The 20,463-nt window shown below is 43.8% G+C and overlaps 1 protein-coding gene across 5 annotated transcripts in view; it reads left to right on the forward strand.

Moving 5' to 3' along the window:
- The window catches only part of SIL1 (SIL1 nucleotide exchange factor), a 308,739-nt gene that overhangs the window by 68,020 nt on the left and 220,256 nt on the right, over positions 1 to 20,463 (forward strand). Inside the window, exon 1 of one of the 5 annotated variants that reach the window (XM_058712449.1) lies at positions 18,028 to 18,143. The exons of 3 other annotated variants lie outside the window; for them this stretch is intronic. In XM_058712449.1, coding sequence (XP_058568432.1) covers positions 18,063 to 18,143 — 81 coding nt within the window. In that variant the 5' untranslated portion in view covers positions 18,028 to 18,062. Of the gene's footprint in view, positions 1 to 18,027; positions 18,144 to 20,463 lie in introns of those variants that run through there. One more of the 5 variants, XM_058713138.1, reaches the window with a different exon arrangement.

The following is a 20,463-nucleotide window of genomic DNA, read 5'->3' on the forward strand; positions in this document are numbered from 1 at the left end:
CTTGACTTCATCTTTGCCAATTTTGATGCCTTTGATTTCCTTTTGTTGTCTGATTGCTGATGCTAGAACTTCCAGCACTATATTAAACAACAGCGGTGAGAGTGGGCATCCCTGTCGTGTTCCTGATCTCAGGGAAAAAGCTCTCAGTTTTTCCCCGTTGAGGATGATGTTAGCTGTGGGCTTTTCATAAATGGCTTTTATGATCTTTAAGTATGTTCCTTCTATCCCGACTTTCTCAAGGGTTTTTATTAAGAAAGGGTGCTCGATTTTGTCAAAGGCCTTTTCTGCATCGATTGACAGGATCATGTGGTTCTTCTCTTTTTTTTTGTTAATGTGATGTATCACGTTGATCGATTTGCGAATGTTGAACCAGCCCTGCATCCCAGGAACGAATCCCACTTGATCATGGTGAATAATTCTTTTTATATGCTGTTGAATTCGGTTTGCTAGTATCTTATTGAGAATTTTTGCATCCATATTCATCAGAGATATTGGCCTGTAGTTCTCTTTTTTTTACTGGGTCTCTGTCTGGTTTAGGAATCAAAGTAATACCGGCTTCATAGAATGAGTCTGGAAGTTTTCCTTCCCTTTCTATTTCTTGGAATAGCTTGAGAAGGATAGGTATTATCTCTGCTTTAGACGTCTGGTAGAACTCCCCTGGGAAGCCATCTGGTCCTGGACTCTTATTTGTTGGGAGATTTTTGATAACTGATTCAATTTCTTCGCTGGTTATGGGTCTGTTCAAGCTTTCTGTTTCCTCCTGATTGAGTTTTGGAAGAGTGTGGGTGTTTAGGAATTTGTCCATTTCTTCCAGGTTGTCCAATTTGTTGCCATATAATTTTTCATAGTATTCCCTGATAATTGTTTGTATCTCTGAGGGATTGGTTGTAATAATTCCATTTTCATTCATGATTTTATCTATTTGGGTCATCTCCCTTTTCTTTTTGAGAAGCCTGGCTAGAGGTTTGTCAATTTTGTTTATTTTTTCAAAAAACCAACTCTTGGTTTCGTTGATCTGCTCTACAGTTTTTTTAGATTCTATATTGTTTATTTCTGCTCTGATCTTTATTATTTCTCTTCTTCTGCTGGGTTTAGGCTGCCTTTGCTGTTCTGCTTCTATTTCCTTTAGGTGTGCTGTTAGATTTTGTATTTGGGATTTTTCTTGTTTCTTGAGATAGGCCTGGATTGCAATGTATTTTCCTCTCAGGACTGCCTTCGCTGCGTCCCAAAGTGTTTGGATTGTTGTATTTTCATTTTCGTTTGTTTCCATATATTTTTAAATTTCTTCTCTAATTGCCTGGTTGACCCACTCATTCGTTAGTAGGGTGTTCTTTAACCTCCATGCTTTTGGAGGTTTTCCAGACTTTTTCCTGTGGTTGATTTCAAGCTTCATAGCATTGTGGTCTGAAAGTATGCATGGTATAATTTCAATTCTTGTAAACTTATGAAGGGCTGTTTTGTGACCCAGTATATGATCTATCTTGGAGAATGTTCCATGTGCACTCGAGAAGAAAGTATATTCTGTTGCTTTGGGATGCAGAGTTCTAAATATATCTGTCAAGTCCATCTGATCCAATGTATCATTCAGGGCCCTTGTTTCTTTATTGACCGTGTGTCTAGATGATCTATCCATTTCTGTAAGTGGGGTGTTAAAGTCCCCTGCAATGACCACATTCTTATCAATAACGTTGCTTATGTTTATGAGTAATTGTTTTATATATCTGGGGGCTCCGGTATTTGGCGCATAGACATTTATCATTGTTAGCTCTTCCTGATGGATAGACCCTGTAATTATTATATAATGCCCTTCTTCATCTCTTGTTACAGCCTTTAATTTAAAGTCTAGTTTGTCTGATATAAGTATGGCTACTCCAGCTTTCTTTTGGCTTCCAGTAGCATGATAAATAGTTCTCCATCCCCTCACTCTCAATCTAAAGGTGTCCTCAGATCTAAAATGAGTCTCTTGTAGACAGCAAATAGATGGGTCTTGTTTTTTTTATCCATTCTGATACCCTATGTCTTTTGGTTGGCGCATTTAATCCATTTACATTCAGTGTTATAGAAAGATACGGGTTTAGAGTCATTATGATGTCTGTATGTTTTATGCTTGTAGTGATGTCTCTGGTACTTTGTCTCACAGGATCCCCCTTAGGATCTCTTGTAGGGCTGGTTTAGTGGTGACAAATTCCTTCAGTTTTTGTTTGTTTGGGAAGACCTTTATCTCTCCTTCTATTCTAAATGACAGACTTGCTGGATAAAGGATTCTCGGCTGCATATTTTTTCTGTTTAGCACACTGAAGATATCGTGCCAAGCCTTTCTGGCCTGCCAAGTGTCAAAGGAGAGATCAGTCACGAGTCTTATAGGTCTCCCTTTATATGTGAGGGCACGTTTATCCCTTGCTGCTTTCAGAATTTTCTCTTTATCCTTGTATTTTGCCAGTTTCACTATGATATGTCGTGCAGAAGATCGATTCAAGTTACGTCTGAAGGGAGTTCTCTGTGCCTCTTGGATTTCAATGCCTTTTTCCTTCCCCAGTTCAGGGAAGTTCTCAGCTATAATTTCTTCAAGTACCCCTTCAGCACCTTTCCCTCTCTCTTCCTCCTCTGGGATACCAATTATGCGTATATTATTTCTTTTTAGTGTATCACTTAGTTCTCTAATTTTTCCCTCATACTCCTGGATTTTTTTTATCTCTCTTTCTCTCAGCTTCCTCTTTTTCCATAACTTTATCTTCTAGTTCACCTATGCTCTCCTCTGCCTCTTCAATCCGAGCTGTCGTCGTTTCCATTTTGTTTTGCATTTCGTTTAAAGCGCTTTTCAGCTCCTCGTGACTGTTCCTTAGTCCCTTGATCTCTGTGGCAAGAGATTCTCTGCTGTCCTGTATACTGTTTTCAAGCCCAGCGATTAATTTTATGACTATGATTCTAAATTCACTTTCTGTTATATTATTTAAATCCTTTTTGATCAGTTCATTAGCTGTTGTTATTTCCTGGAGATTCTTCTGAGGGGAATTCTTCCGTTTGGTCATTTTGGATAGTCCCTGGAGTGGTGAGGACCTGGAGGGCACTTCCCCCGTGCTGTGGTGTATAACTGGAGTCGGTGGGCGGGGCCGCAGTCCGACCTGATGTCTGCCCCCAGCCCACCGCTGAGGCCACAGTCAGACTGGTGTGTGCCTTCTCTTCCCCTCTCCTAGGGGGGAGATTCACTGTGGGGTGGCGTGGCCCGTCTGGGCTAATTGCACACTGCCAGGCTTGTGGTGCTGGGGATCTGGCATATTAGCTGGGGTGGGTAGGCAAGGTGCACGGGGGCAGGAGGGGCAGGCTTAGCTCCCTTCTCCTTAGGTGATCCACTTCAGGAGGGGCCCTGTGGCAGCGGGAGGGAGTCAGATCCGCTGCCGGAGGTTTGGCCTCGCAGAAGCACAGAGTTGGGTGTTTGCGCGGAGTGAGCAAGTTCCCTGGTAGGAACTGGTTCTCTTTGGGATTTTGGCTGGGGGATGGGCGGGGGAGATGGCGCTGGCGAGCGCCTTTGTTCCCCGCCAAGCTGAGCTCTGCTGTCCGGGGGCTCAGCAGCTCTCCCTCCCTTTGTCCTCCAGCCTTCCCGCTTTCTGAGCAGAGCTGTTAACTTATGACCTCCCAGACGCTAAGTCGCGCTTGCTGTCGGAACACAGTCCGTCTGGCCCCTCCGCTTTTGCCAGCCAGACTCGGGGGCTCTGCTTGGCCGGCGAGCCACCCCTCCGCCCCGGCTCCCTCCCGCCAGTCTGTGGAGCGCGCACCGCCTCGCCGCCCTTCCTACCCTCTTCCGTGGGCCTCTCGTCTGCGCTTGGCTCCGGAGACTCCGTTCTGCTAATCCTCTGGCGGTTTTCTGGGTTCTTTAGGCAGGTGTAGGTGGAATCTAAGTGATCAGCAGGATGCGCAGTGAGCCCAGCGTCCTCCTACGCCGCCACATTCCGGAACTCCAACAGCTTTCTCTTAAGGACAGACTTTTGGTGCTCCTGGGTGGCTCAGTCGGTTAAGCGTCCGACTTCTGCTCAGGTCATGATCTTTCGGTCCATGGGTTCGAGCCCCGTGTCGGGCTCTGTGCTGACAGCTCAGAGCCTGGAGCCTGTTTTGGATTCTGTGTCTCCCTCTTTCTCTGACCCTCCCCTGTTCATGCTCTCTCTCTCTCTGTCTCAAAAATAAATAAATGTTAAAAATAATAAAAAAAAAGGACGGACTTTTAAAAAATGTTATTTATAACCTCTTACAGGATAGATGCTGGAACTGAAGAGCCCTTTGTTTTTCCACATTCCCTGGGATTTCAGAGTGGAAGCTGAATTGCTCTACAAAATAAAGAGGTGATGAGTTTGGAGTCCCAGAGTTTAAAAGATCAAGAAGAGAGAGAATAGAGTCAGTTGAGGGCTGGTTGATAGAAAGTTGAGAAGCACCTACCACTTACAGCTATATGAGAGAATCTGAATAGACATGTTTAGAGCTGAGTTTTCAAGTGAAACAAGGTGTGATATGCCCCCTCTCCGTAGTATACAAATTTTTATTGAAAGCTTCTGAAGCCACCATGTATGTGGTTTGGCTCGATTTCTGACTGACAGCAGTGAGGGGGCCATAGGTTTAGGAAGCGGCCAGTGTGGACAGTCCCACATATGAGTCACGCCCAGACTATCAAAGCCTCTCTTGGATCTCTGGTCCTGAGCAGCTTCCATTCTACCCTCCATGTAGCTGCCAGAGTGATCTTTCCAAGACACAAACTCAGGTCATTTCCCTGCTTAAATCTTTTGCTGGCTCCCCAGTTGGTTCTTCTTCCTCTTTAAGTATTTATTTTTGAGGGGGCTGGATAGCAGAGAGAGAGGGAGACAGAGGACCCTTAGCGAGCTCTGTGCTGTTAGTGCAGAGCCCGATGTGGGGCTCAAACTCATGGACCAGGAGATTATGCCTGAGCTGAAACCAAGAGTGAGATGCTTTACCGAGTGAGCCACCCAGGTGCCCCTCCCCACTTGGTTCTTCTTAAACCTGGGGTTCTTCATGGATCTTCATTCTCAGGGATCTTCAGTACCCATTAGAATGTTATATAATCTAGGATCAGTTTTTTAAAAAATGTAAGCATAGTCTATAATACCCAGATTACCACCTTATAACAATGTACTTTGAAGAGATTTTATTTTATTTTGTTTTATTTTTAATGTTTATTTTTGAGGGGGGAAGGGGCAGAGAGAGAGAAAGAGAGAGAGAATCTCAAGGAGGCTCTACACTGTTAGTGCAGAGCCCAATGAGGGGCTTGAACCCACAAACTGTGAGATCATGACCTGACCTGAAATCCAGAGTCAGACACTTAACTGACTGAGCCACCCAGGCACCCCTTGATGAGATTTTACTATTAGTTTGCTCTCATATTTATTGATCAGGGTGGTGCCAGGTAATCTTTTGAAACGACTGAATTTAACTTTTAATGTTGTAAATTATTTTTAATCTCATTGTTCACAGATATATCCTCAGCACCTGAAACAGTGCCTGGCACATTGTAGGTGTTCAATAAAGATCTGTTGAATAAATGAATGAATGAATAAAATATCTCAAACTGAGTTCTGATATCGCTTGAGGTCTCCTCAGCGTGGCATGTGAGGTTCTTCACAATCAAGCTAGGAATACTCAACTAGTAATTTTATCAGACAGTCTGGGCAGGATGTGGAGGCGTAGTCCTTTTTAGAAAATAAAAAAATGAAAGTAGAAAGGATTTATGTACATTTTGACAGGGAAGACGTGATATGCAAATGGTTGCAAATATAATGCAAATGACATGCAACTTCTCATGCAAATGAGCATCCTGTCTTTGGAATCAACTGCCAGAGTATTCACTAATTTGTCTGTGGTACTGGCAGTAAATCTTTCAAGAGCTTAGGATGCAAGTTTCCTTGGTGGGAATGTGTATATATTGGGAGGAGGAGATGGTAGGAAGGGGTCTCTCAAGGAGGAGTCAGTGTGATGCTGTAAGCCTGCTTTTTAATATGAAGCTGGTACAATATACAGCTTCATATGAAGTTATTCTGCCATGACATTCGAAAGGCTAGTGTTTTGGAATTGGCAAAGAGTGTGGGGCAACAAAATGCAAGTCCTTATACCCCTTCAACTCTTTGGCAACGTCACATCTCTGTCCTACCTGTTTCACACCATCCAGGCTGTGGACTACCAGAGTACTGAGTGGGGAGATCCCTGGCCCTAGGTCCTCACCATAAGAACCACAGACGAGCCTGAGATAAGGACTCTTGTAAATCATATCTGAAGGAGGCTAAGAGCCTGATGTAGAGTTCTGTATTTCCTAATCTCATGACAAGAAGAATTTAGCTGAATTTCTGCTAGACCTATTAGAAAAACATCAGTGGTTACAAGAAGCATGGGGGCTTTCTGAGAAATATATCTACTGAATTTCAATGTCAGTGATGCGGTCTGACAAAATTGGAAGCTTACTTGGAAATCTAAAGGAAAAAATTCAACTGATTTTTTTCATTATAAAAACCTGTTCTTCCCTGTCCATGATGTGAAAGGAAATTTTTGGTTACACAGACTCCTCTCCAATGATTATAAAAATATTGGGAATACAAAATACAAGAGCCTCTAGCAGATATATTTTAACATACCTCAGAATCTGTTTTTTTCCCTGATGCTTTGCTTTGCAATTAGACTCCCAGCTATACAGACTTGGGCAACTTATTCAACTTTTCTAAGACTTAGTTTCCTCATCTGTAAAATAGGAATAACAGAATCCTCAGGAGATTGTTGTGAAGGGTAAAAGAGATAATGCATATACTTAGCACAGTGTCTGGCTCACAGTAAGCATTCCATAAATGTAGCTCTTTGCAGTGGTCATCTGTGGATTTGCTGCTTGGGGTGCATTCACTTTCCATCTGGTAATGGTACCTCATTTCCTTCTGGTGAACGATCATTGTCTCCTCAATCCATGTGGTTCTAGTGAGACTGACTCCACCCTCAGCACTAGGAATGTAGCATGTGACTTAGGTTTAAAACAATTAGACCAGGGGCGCCTGGGTGGCTCAGTTGGTTGAGCGTCTGACTTCACCTCAGGTCACGATCTCACGGTCTGTGAGTTCGAGCCCCGCGTCGGGCTCTGTGCTGACAGCTCAGAGCCTGGATCCTGCTTCAGATTCTGTGTCTCCCTCTCTCTCTGCCCCTCTCCCGCTCATGCTCTGTCTCTCTCTCTCTCTCTGTCAAAAATAAACATTAAAAAAAATTAAAAAAATAAATAAATAAAACAATTAGACCATTCCATCCTCTAAGCCACAGTTCTTGATTGAAAATGGGGGCATACATAGAGTTACCACATGACCCTGAAACTCCACTCCTAGATACATACAGGGGAATTGAAAACAGGTGTGCAAACAACAACTTGAATATGAATGTTCATATCATAGCAGCATTATTCCTGTCAGTCAAAAAATGGAAATGACCAAAATGCCCATTATCTGATAAACAGATAAAGAAAATGTTATTATATTCATACAGTAGCAATGTTAATTCAGTCATAAAAAGGAATGATGTACTGATGTATGCTACAACATAGATGAACTTTGAAAATATTATGCCAAGTGAAAGAAAAAATTCACAAAAGGACACATATGATTTCATTTATATGAAATATCCAGAGTAGATAAAGGGGAGTGGGGAGTGACTGCCAATGGATACAGGGTTTCTCCTTGAGGTGATGAAAATATTTTGGAATTAGCTAGTAGTGATCATTGTGCAACACTGTAAATATACTAAAAAAAACACTGAATTGCATACCTTAATGTTTATTTATTTTTACTGAATTGCATACTTTACTATTTTATTATTTAATGGCTATTTATATTTGAGAGAGAGAGACAGAGACAGAGCACAAGCAGGGAGTGGGGGGCAGACAGAGGGGGAGACAGAATCTAAGCAGGCTCCAGGCTCTGAGCTGTCAGCATAGAGCCTGGCGTGGGGCTTGAACCCAAGAGGTGTGAGATTATGACCAGAGCTGAAGTTGGTCGCTTAACCAAGTGAGCCACTCAGGTGCCCCTGAATTGCATACTTTAAAAGGGTGAATTTTATAGTATGTGAATTATGTCTCAATTAAAAAAAAAAAAACTAAGCTAGAAATAAAGTGTATGGGCACATGGCTCAAGAAGGCTGATGAAAGCCAGTACAAATGAATCCAACCATCTAGAGCTATGAGGGGACTAAACTAGTTCCCTTCTTGTAGGATTCCAACTTGAGAGAATATAGGGTCTGGAGCTGCTTACCTGTAGAGTCTGAGACTGAATCATCTAACCTAGCTGCAAGCAGAGTCAAGAAAAGAAGAGACATCATGACCTGGTTACACGTTGGAGCAAGACTAGCTAATCATCCCTGTGTGCCTGGGATTTTCCTGGTTTTAGCACTGAAATCCTTGTGTCCATGTTAGTCACCCTTGTTGGAGCTCTGAATCAAGTTCTGCTTGAAACCCAGGACTCCACCTGGGGACTTTCTAATTACAAAGGTAAATAAATTCCCTTTTTGTTTTAGCAAGTGTCCCAGGTTCAGTTCTCCAGAGGCAGGCACTAAAACAGACTTTAGGGTTCAAGATGTTTATTAGGGAGCAACACCTATGCAAGGAAGAAAGCAGAAGAAGAATTAGGTAGAGGAAGAAGTGAAAGTGTGATGTGGGCTCTTGGCCACTCCAGCAGAAATCTCTGGAACTAGAATTGCTGGTCATAAGCTCCCACACTGAAGCAAAATGGCTCGGCCATTATACTCTTTCTGCTCCTTTCACCTCCAAACTTCTAGTGAACCTTCAAATCTCAGCCTAAATGTTGCCACTTGAGGGATGCCTTTCCTAAAAACCTCAGTGGCATTAAGTCCCATTGTGCCTGGCTCATCTCCTTTATGTGGTTATTTGATTAATTATATATTTTTTGTTTTATGTTTTACTTGCATTTTTTTAGTATCATGGAGAAAAGGACTGTCCTGGTTAGCTGTCTAGGTAACAAACAACCTCAAATCTTGGTTTAGGGGCACCTGGGTGGCTTAGTTGTTTAAGCATCCTACTTCGGGTCAGGTCATGATCTCACGGTTTGTAAGTTTGAGCCCCACTTCAGGCTCTCTGATGCCAGTGCACAGCCTTCTTTGGATCCTCTGTCTTCCTCTTTCCCTATCTCTCCCCCATCCCTCTCCCCTGCTTGCAGGCGTGCAGCAGGTGCAAGCGCTTTCTCTCTCAAAAATAAACATTAAAAAAAAAAAATCTTAGTGGTTTAAAACAGAGTTTGGCAAAGTAGGGCCCATGTATCACTTCTAGCTCATAGCCTGTGTTTGTATAACTAGAAAACTAAGTATGTTTTTTTAAACTTTTTTTAATTAATTTTTTTTAACATTTGTTTATTTTCAAGAGACAGAGAGAGACACAGTGCGAGGGGGGAGGTGCAGAGAGAGGAAGACACGGAATCTGAAGGAGGCTCTAGGCTCTGAGCTGTCAGTGCAGAGCCCGACGCAGGGCTCAAACCCACCAACAGTGAGATCATGACCTGAGCTGAAGTCAGACGCCAACCAACTGAACCACCCAGGCGCCCCCTTTTCACATTTTTTAAGTTTGTTTGTTTGTTTGTTTGTTTACGAGAGAGAGCTCATGCACAGGGGAGAGGCAGAGAGAAAGGAAGAGAGAGAATCCGAAGCAGGTTCCGTGCTGTCAGCAAAGAGCCCAATGTGGGACTCAGTCCCATGAACCTGAGATCATGACCTGAGCTGAAATCAAGGAGTCAAATGCTCAACAGACTGAGCCATCCAGGCGCCCCTAGTTTTACATTTTTAAGGGGTTATTAAAAACAAAATAAAATAAGACAAAACAATGACAGCGCGTGACAGAGATAGTACATGGTCTGCAAGGCCTAAAATATTTACTATCTGGCCCTTTATAGGAAAAATTTGCCAACTCATGGATTAAAACAACAGTCAGTTTGTTATAGCTCATGATATTACATGCCAGGAATTCTGGAATGGTTTGGTTAGATGATTCTTCTGCTCTATGTGATGGTGACCGGGACCTCTCAGTGGCACTTGACTGGATGCTGGTCTGGTCTGAAAGGTCCAAGAAGGCTTCACTCAAATGTCTGGTATCTTCCCTGGGTGGCTGGAAGTCAGGGCTTAGCTGAGCCCCTCTCCCTATCTATGCTGTTTCTATTTCAGGGTGGTTGGACTTATGGCAGAACTGCTCAGGGCTCTAAGAGACCAAAGTGGAAGCTTTCAGAGTAGGCTTAAAACTGAATAGCATCACTTCTGTACTTTATTGGTCAGAGCAATCTCGAGTCAAAGGGAGCCAGCCTAGATTCAAAGGGATAGGATATATACTATACCTCTCAATGATGGGAGTGCAAAGAATTTGAGACCACTTTAATCTACTTCCAGACTAAGTCTGCTCACTTATCGTTAAATCCCTAGCTCTTAGCATAGCACCTATCACATGAACGCAATAAATTTTTTAACTAATGGACATACTGTAGTAGGCGGAATCTGACCTATTTGTGATATGAAAGTATTAGATTCGGAGCTAGAATAAAGGGTCTAATTGGACCCTTAGCATCATTCTATTCCACATGTTTCATTTAGGGACATGTATGGTCCCAGCACTGTGCTACATCTCTCAGAGTATTTGAACTTCAGGTTATATCTGTATGTCAAAGGATTTCTGTGAGAATTAAAAGGCATACATGAGAAAGCTTTATAAACTGTAAAGTTCTGTTTAATGTTGTTATTATTCTCATTGTTGCCCAGGGTGGGCAGTGGACAAGGCCAGAACCCCTAAATACCCTGCCCTGGAGGAAGGCTCCTCAACTTTTCTCCACTCTCCATCTCTTACCCCTGCCAGTTACTGAGGAGCAGACATTAGGAGACTGGAATAGGGTTCCTGTGGCTATGCAATCCATTTCTAGCCAGGGCAGATTTATTTCCCTAGAGTGGCTCTCATGATGGTTCAATAAGTCTCATAATTCCATAATGATCTTGGTGCCAATGCCTCCCACTCTGGGTGTCTCTGTAGAGGCCATGGGGAGATGGGAAGCCACACTAGCTAAACAAATAAGAATGATTAGTTGTGTGTGGCCGGCCCCTTGTCGCCTGAGCTGGCCCATTGTGTGCTCCAACATATGGAGCAATAAAGATGCTGCTGAGAAAAACCACATTCAGCTTGTCATCTTCATCCAGCTCAGATAACTTCTGCCTTCTCCAGAAGATCTCCCAAGACCCTCTGTTCCAGAGATACTCCCATACCTTTCATTTCATGTGTGTCTTATTTGTTTAAAAATTTTTAAAAATGTTTATTTATTTTTGAGATTGAGAGAGACAGAGCACAAGTCGGGGAAGGGCAGAGAGAGAGGGAGACACAGAATCCCAAGCAGGCTTCAGGCTCTGAGCTGTCAGCACAGAGCCCGATGTGGGGTTCGAACCCACAGACTGCAAGATCATGACCTGAGCTGAAGTTGGACTCTTCACTGACTGAGCCACCCAGACACCCCTCATGTGTGTCTTATTTGTGACAAGAGGAAGGGTTTGTCTGCCTGAGTAATACCTCTTCTTCCACCCTTTCCGCAAAAGCTCATATATAGCCTGGGCATGATGTATAAGGTGTGTGTAGGTCTGGGAGTGGAATAATTAGAATACTAAGTGGGGATATAAAGCAGGATCCACATGTGTATTTGTGTGTGATTTAACTTTACCCAGCTTCTAGCACCATGTATGTGTAACCAACAGGCATGGAGAAGAATAGAGAAGAGAGAAGAAGATCAATTCAGCACTTACTGTGTCAGGCACTGTGCTGAATGCTTTACATATGTTATCTCATTTAATCTCCATAACAATTGTTGAAGGAAATACTAATATTACCTCCATGTTACAGATAAGGAAACACCACTGTAAGGTAGGTTAGGGTTAAAGCAACTTGCTTAGCTAGTGAGGAGCAGTCAAAATTTGAGCTGTCCGATTCTGAAGCCGGTTCTTAAACTGCTCCACAGTCCTGAATCCAGGCTCTCTGCTGACAGTGATATTGAATTTTTTTTTAAGTTTATTTATTTTGAGAGAGACAGAGGCAGCACGAGAGAGAGAGAGGCAGAGAGGGAGAGAGAGAATCCCAAGCAGGCTCTGTGCTGCCAGTGCAGGGCCTGATGCAGAGCTTGGACCCACAAAGCTGCAAGATCATGACCTGAGCCAAAATCAAGAGTCAGATGCTCAACCTACTGAGCCACCCAGGTGCCCCAGTGGTATTGGATTTGATGATCTAATGTTCTGAGTCATGCCACACAGCAAGCCTTATTGTCCACACATGATCTCCCAAAGCTCTGGTGCTTGGGAACCTTTTTAGGGACAGCGTCAGAGGAGTTGTTCTCCCCTTATTGACTTGCTGACCCAGGACTGTGCTAGCATGTGCAGGCATGGCCAGTCACTGTACCCGTTATGCCCAGGATCCTGTAGCAGACAACATCCCTTCTGCATCTCTCTGCTTGAAGAAGCAGCCCTGGCCCTTATGTAGGGGTCGGCACAGATTGGACCAGGAGAGGACCCATAGGCTGCCCTACAACAGCCCTGCAGTAGCCTTGTTCTTAGGGGTCTTCCAGGTGTGTGCGTGGGGGTGGGCAGAGACTGAAGTGAACTATTCCAGTCAACTTAACTCAGCCCAAATTTAGAATGTAAAGTTAAACCGTATTGGCCAGTCAGATATCTTGATGTGATGCAGACAAGAGCAAGAGGACTGGTGGTCTATGAGAAGGAGAGATGACAGTATAGCCTGTCTTCAGACCACCTTGGTTCCAGCTCCTGTCCCTGCCTGTCTTTCTTTACATCAGCCTTTTATCATGGATCTGGGCAAACCTGAACTGCTCTGTATGACCAAAGGGTGAGGAAGGCTTGAGGGAAAATCCTGGAGAAGGATATGTGAACTGGCTGACTGGGTACCATGCAAGGGAAAGAAAAGATAAAAAATGATCCATGGAGGGACAGAGGTAAGACAGGGACTTGGGAGGAAAGAAGTGCTCAAGAGGGGTTTCAGGTTATCTGCTGTGGGGTGTGTGGGATTAATGTTCTCCTCTATCATCTCTATGATACCTGCAGCCATGTGTTCTTGGTGGGGAAATGGAACAGGGTGAGGGACAGCTCACACCTAGGTTATACTCCATCTGCTCCCAGTCTGGTTTCCTGATGGTCTCTGATTGATTTTCAATATACTCTATATGGTATGTTTTCATGTTTCACTAGACACATTTAATTGTGTAATTATGTAAGAAATATATTTGTGGTAAAGTCCATACCATTGTGTGACAGTGTTCATGTGTATAAATGCAGAATGTTTTAATTTATGTACATGTGTAAACTTGTCTGTGTCCTGTGTTTGACTTTGGATGTGTAAGATGTGTGTACGACTGTGGGTGTTTGTGCCAGGGTGTGGGGCTTGTGGCTCTTTTCCAGAGGTGGCTGCAACGATATATCCCAACCCATGTGTTCTCTTTACAATATGTCAACTTTTCCCATAGACAGATGGTCTCTCTTTCCTTCTCCTTAAATGTGGACAGACCTCTCTGAGTCTCTCAACCAACAGAATATGGCATAAATGATGCTATGTCCCTTCTGAAGGTAGATCATTAAAGTACCAGGCACTTTTATGTTTTGTTCTTTTGGGATGCTCGTTGTTGGAAACCAGCTACCAAACTGTGAGGAGGCCAAGCAGCTACTAAAAGAGGCCGCTTGTCAGTGTCCTGGCTGACAGCACCAGTTGAGGTTCCAACTGACAGCCAGGATCAACTTCCAGCCATGTGAGTGAGCATCTTGCCTTTACTGAACCACACCAGCTGACAGTACACAGAGCAGGGTTGATTCTTCCCTGCCAAGCCCTGCCCAACCTGCTAAATAAATGATTATTGTTTTGGGATGCTTTGTTGTGCAGCAGTGGATAGCAGGAACAGGGCTGTACCTTTGCCCTGTGTGTATATGTGTTCCTGTGGTTTGCTGCCTTTGTGGGTGCCTGCAGGCAGTGCATTTGTGTCACATGTTTGTGTACCTGAGTAGGTGTGTGGTTGAAGGTGTTTCTGGAGACAGAATCATGGTTCTGGGGTTTTGCTTCGGCCTCAGTGGGAGTTTTTTGGTGAGAACCCTTTGAAATCTTGCCTGTCTTCTAGGTCTCTTCTTTTGAGTGCTTTTCCTTTGAACCAGAGACGACTGTTTAGCTGAGAGCAATTGCAGCTTAAATTTACTGACCTTTTCTGGCTGAAGCCCCGCGGAGCTGCCAAGGCCTTCTAGCAGGTGAGAGGCTGTCATACAGAGGCCTCATATCCCTTTTGCAGGGGGCATTTTGTTATTTTTCTTTTTCTGCTAATGAGGCCTTCAGAAATGAACCAGAGACAGAGCAAAGTATAGTCACTGGGGTCCTTGAGGTCTCTTGGGGTAGAGATACCTAGAATTCTGGAGTTCCACCAAGGAAGCTGCTTATATGGGCTGAGATGTGCCCAGGTTTCAGTGTAGAGATCATCTGGTTTCCATTCTGCCTTGGTTGCTGCTACCCACTCCATCTGTGTGCAGCCCAGAAGTGGAGGACCCTGGTTCAGATGGCCAGTTCCTCTTGGTCTCCTTGGCAGTGCCCCTCAGCTTCTTGCTTAATCCATGTTGGCTGCTCTATTCAGCTTGTCTGGGAACACTGAGAGCTCTGGCTTCATTCACATCCCTGCCCTTGACTGACTTTCAGGACGTCTAAAGTGCTGTTGTCCAAAAGAGCTTTCTGTGATGACAGAAATGTTCTATAATCCATGCTGTCTGATACAGTTGACATTATTCACATGTGGTTCTTGAGCACTTGAAAAGAGGCTAGTGTGATTCAGGAACTGAGTTTTAAATTTTATTTCACTTTAATTAATTTAAACCTAAATACTGCATGTGACTGTTGGCTATCATATTGGGCAGCACAGATCTGATGAGTTCAAAGAGTTTTGCTGTATCTGTAAAATGGGAATAAAATTTGCCCTGTCTCACAGGGCTGTCTGGAGCAAACAAGATGATGAATGGGGAAGAGTTTTACTCACATGAGGGATTTGGAAACAAAGACAGCCGTGTGAACTGAGTGGGCCTATTCTTTTTTTTTAAATGTTTATTTACCTTTGAGAGACAGAGAGAGAGCAGGGGAGGGGCAGAGAGAGAGAGAGGGAGACACAGAACTGAAGCAGGCTCCAGGCCCGGCACGAATTGCGAGATCATGACCTGAGCCAAAGTGGGACACTCAATGGACTGAGCCACCCAGGTGCCCCTAAGTGGGCCAATTCTTATAGTTCTGTTAATATTTCTGTTTTATAGTCCTTGTTTGACTGTGTTGATTTGATCTGTTTACATTTCTGTATCTCTCATCTAACCCTGAGCTCTTTAAGGGTAAGAACCCAGTGGTACTATTTCACAGCTGTATCCCCATAGCCAACAGCTGGCATGTAGTTTGGTACTCATGTTCAAGTGAATAAAATGTCTGGAGTTCAGGAAGGATTTCTGGCAGAAGGATTTAAAGTGTATGGTGAAAGCTGAGGGGGAGGGGTGCAGAGAGGAAGAGGAAGCAGGACAGGACAATTTGATGATGAGACAGAGCTGGGGCTCTTGCTCCCCATACTCAATATTCTAGGCCAATCCAGAGGGAGCAGGGAGCCAATTCCTGCTGCCAGAAATGCTTTCACACACTGGGTATCAGGTTTGTGGGAGCTTAATTGAGAAAGGCTGATGAGAGGAGAAATGATCTACTCAACACATTTTCCTCATTGAGGAAGGCTAATTGATCATCTAAATCTCTTGCCTAGCAGGGCTCTGAGTATGGGTGCTGTGGTTTCCTTTGATTGGTGGTGGTCAGGTTGAAGGTTATTTCTCAGGCTCTGTACTCTTGCAAACTTTTGCACTTCTGGGGAGTGGAAGAGGGATCTTGGAAGCTCTCCAATAGAGCTGCAAGAAGAGGGGGCTTTTTGTTTGTCATTTACTTATTTAAAAGAAAAATTTAAACTTATTTCTGCTCAATTCCAAGAGTAATACATGGAAACAGAGAAGAGATTTCTGTGATCCCACCACCCACCATCCCACCATCCCTGGACCTCAAACTTCCCACCTTTACAGTGGTTCTTCTTGTTTGGGGGCCATGAAAGTAGGGGCTGTTTAGGCCCAGTCCTGCACACTGATTTTAGCAGCTGAGAAGGCTTGAGATCAGAGCTAATTCTCCTGGGAAGGAGGTTCTCAGGTCTTTTTGTTTTGAGGCCTGGGGAGATTCAGAATTTCTCTTTTCCCTACACATCAACTGATTAGAGCTGTCCCAAGAAGGCAGCCAGGTTCCTATGAATGTTGGCAGCTCTGTGTCCAGCTGGACTCTTTTCTTGGCCCATGCATTTATTTATTCATTCTATTATAAGATTTGAGCTTATTCTATTTGTAAGCATAATACTCTCGTAGCACTTTATTAGTATCTTTTTATAACATGTGTCAGGCTTGATTGTACTTTATATGTTCATTCTGTAATTTATCACTGATGTAATAGATATTTGTTGAACGTTTATTATTTATCCTCATGCTACTAGGAAGTGACACAAGCTAGAATTATTGCTGGGCTACTCTTGCTAGCCTCTTGGGTGTTCCATGGAAAAAGTGAACTGTTCTCTGTCCTTTCCCACTCAGTCCTAGGGAAGTGTCCTATGTAGACCTTTTTTTTTTTTAATTTTTTTTTTAACGTTTATTTATTTTTGAGACAGAGAGAGACAGAGCATGAACGAGGGAGGAGCAGAGAGAGAGAGGGAGACACAGAATCAGAAGCAGGCTCCAGGCTCTTGGCCATGAGCCTAGAGCCCGACGCGGGGCTTGAACTCACGGACCATGAGATCGTGACCTGAGCTGAAGTCAGAGGCTCAACCACCTGAGCCACTCAGGCGCCCCTCTAGACCTTTCTTAAAAACTGACACTACCCACTCCACTATTGCCCAGAGGCGTGTTCTCCTTCCCCAGGCAAACCGAAGTTTGCTCATGGGTGCGATTTCCCATCTGTTTGAAGTAAACATAATCAAGAAAGTATATTAACTGCTAGAAGCCCACATTATACCTCAAAAATGGAAGAAAAAAACCACAAACTTGAGACAGGTGGATTGCTCTTGGGGAATACCTGTTCGGGGAAAGTCACTGCTTGTTTGTATTGTACTTTTCTCCACTCATGATTGACCAGGAATCACTGTCTGGACTCTCAGGGCCTGAGGGAGCACTCCATTTTACTAAGCAGGTTAAACTACTCTGGTCAAGGGGAAGGTCTTATAGAAAAAGAACAGGACTTTGGGAGGCACTCAAATCTGGCTTACATTCCCAGTTCTACCACTTCCTGACTATATGACTTTGTACAAGTTCTTCAACTTCTTTGAGCCTTAGCTTCCCCACCTATAAAAAACGGATGGCTGTTCTGATCTCAGGAAGTTTTGAGAAATATATATATATGCAACACCTGGCACATATAAGATATTCAGTGCTCTAGCAGCATTTGAGCTGTAGGGTACTTTGAAAATAATTGGTCGTTTTTAATTCACACAATACATAAGCACATAAAGTAGACGACTTATAGGTGACCTCTCTGCAGGAATTTTCAAAGGACTATTTACAGTTTAAGAGTCTCGGATTTATCTATTCCACACTGAGTGGCAACAGCTTAATTTATTTCTACTTCTCATGTCCGCTGGTTTCCTTCTGATGTTCCTTCCGCTAGAAAGAAATTACAGTATTGGAAAATCAGAAATGAAACTTCGAAGTCCCATTTTGGTCTAGCTTGGAAGCAAAATCAGCCCCGCGGCGATCTCCTTCAGACGTCTCACGCTGGCGGAGGGTTACAGCTGAAAACCAGCCTCATCACGTGTGAGTTAGTGGGCGGGACTTAACAGAAGCCGGGGAGAGAGAGGCGGGGCTTAAGAGCTACGAGAGCAGGAAAGAAAGGGAGGCGGCCGCTCGTCATTCTGGAAGGCAGCAATTGGGTGAGGTGGGAAGTGACGTAATAAGTGCGCGCTCACAGATTCAGAAGGTCGCCGCGGCGTCTGCGCATGGGGAGCTGGTTGCCGCTGCAGCCGCCTGGAATTGTGGGGGTTGTGTCTGCCCCTCGGCTGCCGGGCGGGAAGCCGAAGGTAGGGGCGGTGAGGGCCACTCGGCCCTGGAGCTGCGCGGGGGGCTCAGGGCGCTGTCCGAGCCTCCTCCCACCAGCGGCCCCGGCGCCTTCCCAGCACTGTTGCGGGGTCCCTACACATCCCCTCCCTGTCCCCGTCACACGCACATCTCGTCCCTCCCAAACGGGACGTCCAAGTGGGCCCTGGCCTCAGCCCACGAGTCGCCTTCCCTACCTTTTGTGCTCAAAGAGTTTCCAGTAATTCTTATTAAGTGCCAGATGAGGCGGTGGGGATTCCGAGATTAGCTCTTGATTCTGCATCTGTTCCCTTTCTCCCACCCTCAGTTTCTGCATTTAACTGCTCCTTTGTTGAAATTCTGGTTCTTGGCAGAGGCCAAGAATTCACCATATGGAATTGCCCTCTACTCGCGTCGTGTTTCCATTCCTATCTTGTGTTTTCCTTTTTCCTGGTAGGTTGAAGACTTGCCTTTGAAGTACAGGTTACAGACTTTGTTGTTTTTCAAATCAACTAAGAAGTTGTGTACATCCCTGGGCTTTAGTAACTGATTTCATTTAAAGTGGAGCATGGGCACCTTCCGTACTTCCCCGGCGTTTCTGATTCACGTGGTCCTTAAATCCTTGCCTTGAGATTCTACGCTTTAGAAGACTGGAAGGAATCCACTGACATTTGAGCCCCTGAAATGGGGTTCTGGCGGGGAAAGAACAGGAGTCAGGAAATGCCTGGCACCAGAGAGGCCAGTGTGGGGTTTCTTTTCACAGTAGAAGCTAGAGGACCGGTTGATGTCACACACACACCCACACACCCACACACCCCACCAGTATGTGGTCAGTTGGATTCAAGCTCATCTGGCTTTCTGACCTCAATAAAACAAAACCACAAACTGCTTTGGAGGATTAACCCAGAGTGGGTAGGCAGAAGAACGAATCCTCCAGGTTTGCTAACAAAAGAAAGTGATGTGTTTGTAAACACTAAGAGTGTTTGTTTGGACAGTGTAAAAGATGTTTTGGTATATATTGGTGTGTCTTTTTACCTCTCACAGCACCCAAACTTACTTTACTTTCTGATGAAAATATAGCCACATTTGGGGATTGGATAGGATTTTGATAGGAGCTGGGGTAGGAGGATATTAGGTTTGATGTTTGTGTAACATGGATCAGTTGAGAACATGGCCCTTAGGTTTTTAAGAGGGTGTTGCCACGTCGGGTGTATTTTGGCTTTTCTTTGGGTTATTTAATGAACTTAATATACTAATTGATACATGTGTTGTTATGATGAAATTGGCTACAGAAAAGGCTTATTGCCCCCATTTTACAGATGGTGGGAATGGGGGATGTATTAGTACAGCTGTGGTAACCCAGAATGAAAAGTTGTCTTGTTCTTGGATTCCTGCTTTCTTTGCCTTCCCTGATGTCTTTGAAGGCTATTTATTACTCAGTTCTCTACAGAGGACAACTTTGAGCCCTGGTGTGTTTCACTGACACACAAAAACTAATTAAGCAAAACTGAAAAGCAACAAAATGGGTTTTATAACAAACATGCTAGTGCTTCTTGAGTGTTGTTTTCCTTTAGAGTGGTATATGTAGGTGTGACTGGTGAAGTGTGGATTTACTTAAGTGATGTCGCTGTCCAAAGCAGTTTTGAAAATCCACATCTGAAATAGTCTTCAGAGACATTTTTGAACTATGTTAGCGATCAACTTCATTAATACATAATACTATACTTTTTTTTTTTTTAACCCCAAATGGTATGGTTAAGCAACCTTGTTAGCTAGCTTGTCTTCAGTTGATTAAACAGTTCTTTTGAAGTGGACATAATACATTTTTGGTGTGTGGTGAACATTAGTTTTGAATCTGAGTCTATCACTTATTAGCCATATGACCTTGGATAAGTCACCTCTTAGGCTCAGTTTTCCACTGCCTAAAAATGGGAATCTTGGAGCACTTGGCTGGCTCAGTTGGTGGAGCATCCGACTCATCTTGGGGCTGTGAGTTCAAGCCCCATGTTGTGTGTAGAGATTACTGTACTTAAACGTAAAATCCTTTAAAAAAATGCAGATGCTTACTTGGAAGAGTGATTAAATGAATGGAACACATTAAAGACCTAGAAATACAATAAATATTTATGCCATCAAAGATTGAAGATTTGCTATTAATGAGAATATTTTTTGAAAAATGAGTCTCTAAAGGCATGTTGTACCTTTTTCCAAATAGGTATATGCCTTCCAGTTTTCTGTTCATTATCTTTGTGGATTCATGCTCTGACCTCATCCTACTTCTGTCTTCTTTTTCATTCATTTTCTGTCCTTTCCCAAGTGAGTCAA

The sequence above is a fragment of the Neofelis nebulosa genome, chromosome 1, assembly GCF_028018385.1.
Source record: "Neofelis nebulosa isolate mNeoNeb1 chromosome 1, mNeoNeb1.pri, whole genome shotgun sequence".
Taxonomy (NCBI): Eukaryota; Metazoa; Chordata; class Mammalia; order Carnivora; family Felidae; genus Neofelis; species Neofelis nebulosa.